This window comes from Oryzias melastigma, linkage group LG5 (genome assembly GCF_002922805.2).
Source record: "Oryzias melastigma strain HK-1 linkage group LG5, ASM292280v2, whole genome shotgun sequence".
NCBI classification, from domain to species: Eukaryota; Metazoa; Chordata; class Actinopteri; order Beloniformes; family Adrianichthyidae; genus Oryzias; species Oryzias melastigma.
The window spans coordinates 5,017,814-5,027,627 of NC_050516.1; the positions used below are offsets into that span (position 1 = coordinate 5,017,814).

At 40.9% G+C, this 9,814-nt stretch overlaps 1 protein-coding gene across 2 annotated transcripts in view; it reads left to right on the forward strand.

The window, feature by feature from the left end:
* pdzrn3b (PDZ domain containing RING finger 3b) overlaps window positions 1–9,814 on the forward strand; it is a 110,318-nt gene that overhangs the window by 92,336 nt on the left and 8,168 nt on the right. For both annotated transcript variants that reach the window (XM_024270768.2, XM_024270769.2), the window contains exon 4: window positions 9,338–9,591. In XM_024270768.2, the coding sequence (XP_024126536.1) occupies window positions 9,338–9,591 (254 nt within the window). The remainder of the gene's footprint in view (window positions 1–9,337; window positions 9,592–9,814) is intronic.

Genomic DNA, 9,814 nt, shown 5'->3' on the forward strand with positions numbered 1-9,814 from the left:
GGTACTGTGGGGTTGGGGGGGTGGGCAGGTTGAGCCTCATCGTTGGGGGGGTGAGACTGTGGTGCGGTTTGGTTTCTTTCAGCGAGTTTTCAGAGAGCAGTTTGTCGTGTGGAAGAGCGGCTGAAAGATTTGAACTCTTGTCTGCAGGGGTCAGAAGGAGGCAGCGGCGTGGTTTTTTAGTGAGGAGGGGGTCGAATCTGACAGCAACCAACTCGTTTTTGTCAGTGAACTCTGATTTGAACCTCTCGTCCTCTTTTCTTGAACAGTCCACTGAGTTTGGCAGGTGTGCCACTATTTAACCATCCTGTTAAGTACGGTTCATTCTGAGGAACAGCACTGATGCTCCTGTGTTAATTTGACCCCAGGCACATTTAATGATACCAAAAAGTCATAAAAACATTGTTCATATCTCATCATCAACTCCTTTGATAATCATTTCAAACATAATTTAGCTCATTGATGTGTTGTCAGATTGTTGTTTAAGGAGGATAGTTTACTTACTTTTTACCAAAAACCATTTTATGTACACTAATAATGCCAACGTGTTACCTACAATAATTTTATATGCAAATGAATTTTTGAAAACTATTGATGGAGTGACAATAAATTGAAATAATCCAGCTCTTCTATTCAGGGTCAAATTGACCCGCTGTCTTAATATTAACATAAATAAGTCGTGAGGATTTGTTTTGAAAGTATTTTAACGTATAGGGACCTGCTGAAATGTCTTCTTTGTGGTTCTTTTCCCATTTTAAGTTTAGAGTTTGTTTAAAACAATGGCGCCCTCAATAGAGCCTCTGCAAGTACAGCAGGATGTTTCCAAACACTTCTGAGAGGACCGTTTGTAAAATTATTAAGGTGTAAAAGTATTTCTCACCGATTCAAACTGTCTCTGTGGAACAATTATGAGGTGAAAGATTTATGAATGACTTGACTATAATGCTTGTGGTTTGAAAGTATTTCATAAAATGAATCCCTAAAGGGAGATCAGAGGTCCTGGACCGTTTCAAACTTATTTAGTATTGATTTGTTAAAAAAAAAAAAAAAAAAAATATGACAATTCGTTGATCTATGGGACTAAATTTAGACAAATTGGATACAAAAAATAAGAATTTGGTGTTTTTAAAGCAGAATTGTTGTTTAAGTTTAATTTTATTCCATCACCACACTTATTTTTTTAAGGCAAAATCTTGATTTTTCTCTGAAAGCATCTTTCTTTGAACATCCCAGCACAAAGCTCCGATTCATTAACTGTTCAGTTTTATCTCCACAAGCTCCTCCGCGTTCGTTCACGATGCATAAGACAGTGATGGATTAATGTGCGACTTCATCACAAACATCTTTTGAGGGGTGGGAGGGAGAAATTCTAGTGAGTCTGAGTTAAGAGAAGCCAGCAAAGCTTACCCCCTTTGTCCTTCCTGTTGTCTCTCTGAGGACTTAATTCATGAAACGTTTCAATCTCTTTAGTAAATTGACCAGTTAAGCTCCAGTATCAAGCTTCAAGTTAGGGAAAAAGTGATTTTCTAAAAGTCAGATGGTGCACCCCATCTCACCCCGAGGCATTTCGCCAAACTCGGCAGGACTGGAAACATAAACGTGTTCATTTAAACCTCTGCTTGTTTGAACAGAAGTCATCCGGAGCTTTGGCGTCTATATTCCTCACTATCCAAAAAGGAAATAACAATTTAATAGTGTTGATAAACTACAGATAAACTCTTATTACTGATCTACCAGAGTATTACAACAGAGCAGAGATCACTAACCACCTGCACTAGTTAGTACCGGGCTATAAGACTTTGCTTCAGTGGACATAAAATGGACGTTGTCGACGAGTGTTACAGCACTCAAGTTTTTGCTAAGAATAAGCACGAGGTTCATCAACTAACACAAGCGGTACAATCTTTTTCCAGTGGCGCTCTGTTGTCCTGCTGAACTGATTTAAGTGTCTTTTTAAAGGTTTAGTCACAGGCACACATCTGGGCATCGACTTGTACAAGTGCTGCGGGTTGTTGGGTTGTCGGGCCTGTGGAGGATCCTATAGAGTAAAGGCGAGGCCGGTTCAATTGAAGCTCACTGAAAATCGAACGAGCAGTTGTCATGGGTGTTGTAAGTACATTGTAAAGTATTTGTAAGGCTAATGTAAGTTACACGCACTTATGATGAATGGGTTACCCTGAGACCACACTGTAGTCACTAGTAAAGGATAAGTCACATCTGGCCTTAAGCTACGTACACACCACTCTTCAAACAGCCACTCCTATTGAAGAGTCCATGTAAGTCTATGTATGAATTTTGGGCATACGTGTTCAAAGTTTTTGCATTCACATGTAGTTACCCTAGTGTTTACGACCATTTTTGGGTCCTACATACAAAAAACGTAGCCACTGAACGCGCGTCGTTAGCTGAACCAGGTCAAACTTTGACAAGTCGGGAACTTGAAAATTCACTAGACTCAAGAGTGGAGGTGGTTTATCTGATGAACTCCGACACGATGACAAGCCTGAAGATGTCTGCTCTTGTTTTACAAGTAAAGATAAACCAATACTACTCTCCTGACATGATGGTAATCCATGTCTGCCATTGTAAGGACGCTAGCAATGAACCGAACCGTTTGTCATGGTGCTCTCGGGTTCCTGTGTCTCCATCCTGATTGGACCTAGCTGACTACAATCATCCATCACTCCGGGCCACTATTTAAGTTGTGCCTGCTCCAGCACTCACCGACAGTTCGTTACCTTCACCGGTGGAGATGTCACCACCATCTCCATCACGCTACCTACCTGGGTCCAAATCATACACCACCGCTGCTCGCAACCGCACCGGGATCCCACCTCTAGCTTCATCATCTACACACGCTACGCTGCTCACCCCTGGTCTACTCATTTCCACGCTTCCTACCTCCATACTGGGTCCGCCGCTCATACTCACCGTCCAGAGACGTGTTCAACTCCACATTCAACCTATCCTGATGCCACTGAAAACTCTGCTTCCACTCCATGTCAGAAAACCACTGGACAATAAAAAAACGTATCCATCTCTCATTCCAAGATCCGTCATCCTTTCAGGTTCTAGCTTCTGGGTCTGCTATGACTAGCTCAGTCATCATGACACTGTTTCAGTTTCATGCCCAATTTGCAAGATTTGCACTGTTTCTGTGTCTACTGTTGGTAGTGGACATGCACTAATAAACAGGAGAAAAAGAAGAAGTCCTCCCCTCCCCTACTTGTCCAGCAAGAAGATGCCTCAAATGCCAATGTGTACGTAGTTTTAGAGGTAGATATGAGCGGTACGCATGCAAAAAATTGGGCAAACCAATATGGGGCATGATAGGAGCATGTGAACAGCACTGACAGGCCCCCTTGCACAGTCCAAGGGATCAGTGGGTAACAGAGAAGAGAAAAACCTCTATGACATGCATGTGTCTCACCTACTTCACCCTCTCTTAAGTGTTCACTGTGATCTGTTACATAGCACACCTGTAGACAAAATATATGAACATGAACATTTTCAATCTACAAGCTCATTGAGCAAGCTACGGTCTTCCCATTTCATGCGGGCCACCTGGGTATTCTGTACAAGTAAAGTCTTAATAAAATCATCTCTACTACAGGTTAGCCGACCAACCTGTACATTGAATGAATGAATGAATGAATGAATGAATGAAATGGTTTATTTCAAGCAATCAGGTCATAATACATACCATATCACTTAATAAATCACAAGTAGATCGCTTAAAAGGGAGTGGAAGGAAGCGAACTTATATAATCCCACCCCGACTCAACCATACCATTTTCTCTACATGAATTATCAATATCCGGTTCAGGACTTGCTATCAAATAATTTTAATTAATCCAATAAAGGCTCTGTGGTCCTAAAGGCTCTATGGTCCTAAAGACCAAAGTGCCAAGCTGCTATTCTGGAAAACCCAGAACTCAATATTCACTCAGCCCCCACTGGACCCGTCTTGTTTGTTTGCTGAATCTTTTTTTTTTCTTTTTACGCCTTTGTTTGTCTTTGCTTCAGGGAAAGAGCATCTTGCACAAATTATCCCACTGAAACATTTCCTGCCTAATTAACCAGACTTCTGATTGAACGGCACATATTAGCTCAAGAAGGCCAGTCATCCCAGCTCCAGATGGTTCCAATGTGTTTTCTCTGGACCGAGCTGACAGAAGCATCAGATGGAATTGTTAACATAAGACAGTCCCCCGTCCAGTCAATGCCCCCCCTCATCCTGCTGTCATATACCACTACCACCACCCTGCTGTCATTAAACTCAAACAAAAGGAAGGCTTGCAAAGATGGAGCTCGGTCAGGTCAGCCTCAGTGATGAAGAGGCCTCTGAAGCTCGACTCTGTTTTAATAAAGATCTCCGTTAGTGAGGAGCAGGTGGCCAGCTGCCACCAGGGAGCTGTCGCAGGAGTCCTGTCAGACCCACCATGGCCGTCAACACTCACAGACCCAACCGACGTCTGTCATTGTCTGACAGGGCTTTGAAGGAGAAGCCAATTCAAGATCCTTTACCATGGTCATTTTTCTACAGATATAATCCCAAATATTTATGGAGCTATTGTTTTATTGTGGAAATTGTACCGAGCACTCTGCCATAATCACATAGGACTATTGACCACAGACGTGTTATGTGGCGATCAATACTGAGGTTGTTTATTTGTGTGTATGGTAACTTCACTCATCAGCTTGAAACACTGAGATGTTGTTGAGTAGTATTTGTGGCTAGATTAAGCTTTTAAGCACATTTTGATGTGCAGTTTTGGGATTTTATGATAAAAATAACTGGTGCGGGTATTAAAGGTATAAACAGAGATAAAAAGCATATTATTCTTATGTCTTGATCTCTCAATCTGTGACTTAAAAATACTTTGGTTTACACATGATGTTTAAAGAACTTCAGTTTCTGTGTTTGAGTGTTGAAAACATGGAGTTGAGTTGGCCTTCATTCTGAGCTCAGTTGACTTGTAGCCTCAACAGGGATCAGCTGATTGTTGTGTCTGTAAGGCTGGATGAAGAAGAGAAGCCTTGGTGGGAGCTGATGGTGTTAACAATGCATGACAACCCAGGACATCAGTCTGAATGCTGATTTTAGCTTCTGTAGTTACTCCAAACTTCTCTCTGCCCTCATTTCCTCAGGCCTGTGGTGATCTTTACACTCCACATATCCTTCAAAGTTTATTCTCAGTGATAGGATGCAGTTGTCATTCATTGACTTTTGGTTTTCATATTTGCTATTATCCAGTTTTTATGGCACATGTTGGATAATATGGCGAAAAACAAAACATACTCGAATCTACAAAAGATATTGAATCGTCTCTTCTGTGTCACTTCTTGACACCAAGAAAGACATAGGAAAGATGAAAAAAGTTCCTAGCAACGATTGGATATTTTTCTTGTCTTGGGCTGACAAACAGGTATACCAACGTTCACGGTTCTACAACAAAGTAAATGTTCACAATTTCCTTAGCAACCAGTGTGTTAACTGCCACCCCAATAGGTATCATTTGGAAAGAGGATTTGTGTGGCCTTTGGTCTCATTTCTTAAAAAATTTGACCAAAATTTATTCAATGTCAGTTTCTGACGTCAAATGTTGAATCACTTTGGCGTCCTCCGTGAAGATTAAGATCAGAATTTTTGTCGAATAATCCCTCACAATGGTTTTACCTCAAAAGAAATGTGTTGTTTAATCCAGAAACCTTTACTTTTTACATATTCTTTTTTCTTTTCTTTATTTTTGGTAAAAAGTTTTGGAAGTTCAATTTTCACAACACAAACTAACATGAAGCTTTCTTTTCTACATTTGCAGCTTTGGTGTTTATTTATTATCATGGCGAGAATAAATCAAGCTCTTCTTTTGTCAGTGGCGCAGGTCTTTTAGCAGTAAAAAAAAAAAAATCAATATGGTCTGCATCTTGAAGAATGAAGCTTTTAGCTGCTCCCACTGGGATTCTCCGTAAATCTACACGCCACTGTGAGTAAAGACTGCTGGTTCCTGGTCCACAGAGGCTTTTCTTTTTAATGCTTTGTCATTTTTAACAAAAGCGTGCTCAGACATTTACAGTGTCTCCACTCTTTTATCCGTTACATAGACTGGTTAAAAGTGCCATAAAAGGCAGATTATGTGTGTTCTCGGTAGCAGAATGCCCCCTGCATTCAGGCTGCCACTCAAACCTCTTCCAGACCCTCCTCAAAGTGAGCCTTCAAGTGTCTCCAGTGTGTCAGCACTCCTCTGTTCTGAGAAGGTTTTGAAGAATTTTCCCTCTGAGGTGCATCCGGCTGGAAAAAAAAGGGGAGCTCTGTGCTTTTGCTGCCTGTTTCTTGACTGTGGAGTCGACTTCCCAGGGTTCCCTCTGTCATGCTTAAAGGTTTTCCAACTGTTTCCACTCTGGTCACCTCACTGGGAAGTGTGTGAGGATGACGTGATGGTTGAAAAATGCTGATGTAACCGCCTTGTGAATCGCCAAAAATTTATGTTTTTTCTTCAACAAAAGTTATTTTGAAAGAGCCACTTTTATTGTGCATTTGTGTACTTCTGTCTTTCTTAGTTCCTCTATTTTTCCTGAGTTAAAAAAACTATAAATGAGGAGTGTGATAAATGTCCTTTATCGTGGTCCAGAAGTAGAGTGGTCGACCTCTGATTGGAGAAATGCAAACAATGTTGCACTGTCAGTGGTCTACTAACTGTTAACCACTATCACTTTGATTCAAAATTACAGTCACTTTGATAGCAACCATACATTTTTTTTTATTTCTCAAACTGATAAATATGTGTGGCAATTTTTGTGTCTCTGTGTCAAACTAATTTCACCAGTTTCCATAGCAACCCGTTCAAATCTAGGAAATGTTGTGTTTATCGGACGATAGTTAGACATTAGGACGGCATGATTGCTAAATGTATCAAATCAATCTATACTTATGTAACAGTTTTCATATACAAAATAACATTTACACCAAAACAAGCAAACAAATGAAATATTATAAAAAACAAACACGAAAATTAAAGATTTTGATGTGTCAAATAACTGAGCAAAATGATGAAAATAATATCCTCTATTGTCCAAGTGGTAGCCTCTACACAATCATTCACTTTGGTGGTAAAGCCTGTCAAAGCTGCAGCAGCTTGCACACACAGGGCAGAAAATAATGTTTTAATTGAAAAAAAATTATGTTTAAGAATTTAAACCCGCTGCTTCGTTCATCAATTAGGCTCTAATTACTTTTCCTTTTTGCAGTTAAAATAGATTTTCCCATAAAGCTCTGTGGAGGACTGACAGTGTGATGTCTTCACTCCGTTGGAGAAAACAAATCTGTTTAGTTGGTGAAGAGTGGCTGAGCCTCGCTGGGAGGGCTCGGCGGCGGTAAGGCATTGAGCCATGTGCTGTTAAAGGCCGCTCCGTGTCAGAGGTGAGCCAGCTGAAAGGTTGGTGGGGGAGTGGGACCCCCGCCCTGAAACGCCCTCCCACATTCAGAGCAGCGAGGCAGAAACTCCTCTGAGCTTAGCGGGATGGGCGGATGAAGGCATTGGTCTGAGGTTCCTCTCGAGCATGTAAAGCCCACGTCACGTAGATTTTAGCATATTGCACTGATGAAAATTGGTAATACGTTTTTATACGTGGAAAAGGTGAGAAAAGTTACGGTCTTCACGTGAAATTTTCACAGCTGCATCACAAATGAACATATAAATGGCAAATATTCTTGAACCAAGCAGTAGAAACCCCTGTTATGAAAAGAAAAAGGTTTGAATCTATAGTTCTGTCAAAATTTTTGGATCACTCACAACTATCATTTTTTTTTAGACTTTCATATTTTTATGGGTTTTGTTAAACTAATCAAAAATCTCCCAAAAAAGTAGCAAATATTCTATAGATTCTATAGACAAAAATGTTCTTTTTTTTTTCCTAAAAAAATTATTTCCTGACTGCAAATCAATCAAAGCGGTGTTTACATTTGGTCACATGACACAAAAATGTGGCTAACTTGTGGAGAAAGCGTCTTTTCTGCTGGATTTACTGCACCAAAACAGCCACAACTTTGGACTTAACTAAAACTTTGATAATTCCTTCCTGGTTCTACAACTTTACCAACAAAACATCCAAAACCTTTAATTTTTTCGGTCAGAAATACTTTGGCAAATTATATATCTCCTGTTTAGCATTAGCTGCTTAGCATAATTTATCAGTTCTTCTGTTGTATCTAACAGAGAGGAAGGGGGAGGGGTTTTATTTCAAATTCCGCTGTTAATGTTTTTTCTTCTTATTTTAAAGTGCTCCAAATTTTCAGTTTCTGGTTTAGTATGAATCTGTACTTGTTATTAGAGGACATCCATCTAAATCAGTGAAATCCTTTTACCTTCTTTCTCCGTCCGGCTTTGGTTGAACGCTCTGCGTCCCTCACCACGTTCTGTGTGGACATTTTCCCTGAAGGTTTCTTCATTTTGACGCCACTTAAGAATCGTAAAAGTCTGCGAACTGATCGGAATAAAAATGAGGCGGCCATCGCCAGAGGCCGCCTGGAACCAGCAGCCTCATCTTTATCAATAAATGAATTCCAAACACTGACGGGAATGTAAGGCGGAGGGAAAAAGGATGTTCGTGGTTTTGTCGGTCAAGTAAAGACCTCTATGAAGAGAGTTTCTGCAGTCCATCTGTGAATTAAGAAGCGCTGCGAGCTGAGATTCTATCAAAACTCATTTGAAAAACTCTAATCAAGGATTAAGGGAGGAAGGAACGCGTCTGATTTTATTTCAACCCAGAGGCTTTTTTTGTTGAATTGGCCATTGTTTTTGGACCACAATACCCTTCACATCAATCTTTCCCTTCAGTTCTTTTATTGTTGGTTGGGTTCACCTTGATTTTTAAGGCCCAAATTCCATTGCTGCAGTTCCTCAATTGACCACCGGAAACAAGTTCCATAAGTGGAACATTTCCCATTGACCTAAATGCTTGCTAATGTAACATATTTACAGTCTGGTTTTTCATGATTTATTCTTTTATTTTATAGTCATGACAGCTCAAAAGTGGGAGGGATAAATCGACTATCTAGATTTTATTGGAGCCAAATTTTCTTCACTATTGAGAACGTTTTATTTAGATTATCTGGTTGGGGTGGAGAGTAAACTCTGGTCAACGTGTTTGTCCCAATGAACCGTATGATTGACGTCAGATTATAAATAAAGTTAATGTCTCTATGGTGACTTGATCAACATGATGAAGTCGTTTGATTGCCGTATTTGTCAAAGCAGAACTGAAATGACAAAAACAAACAAACCCATTTGTATCAGACGGTGGTTAAAGTCTAGTCCACCTTTGCTCCTCCTTCCTGCAGGTCAATGGCAAGGATCTCTCCAAAACCACCCATGACCAGGCGGTGGAGGCCATCCGGACCGCCAAGGAGCCCATCATGGTTAAAGTGCTGCGCCGGGCCCCTTACCCGAAACTGGTCGGCCCCATTCTTGACACCCAGGTCTCAGACGCGGGGACCCAGACCGACATCACCCTGCAGCACATCATGGGCGTCAACACAATGCCTTCATCCTCACCCCAGATGAAGGAGCTGGAGGCATACCTGCTGCCAGAAGAGTGAGTTCTCTCTCAGATACTCAAGAACTACTCTTAAAGAATCACTAAATTAAAGCTAGGTCCACACCGCCCTCAGATGCACACAGTCAATGAAAATGAGAAGTCTATGTAAATTAACATTTTGGGATTCAAAACTATTGTGTAGGGCTGCACGGTGGCGCAAGTGGTTAGCGCTCTTGCCTCACAGCGAGAAGGCCCCGGTTCGAATCCCGGCTGGGACCTT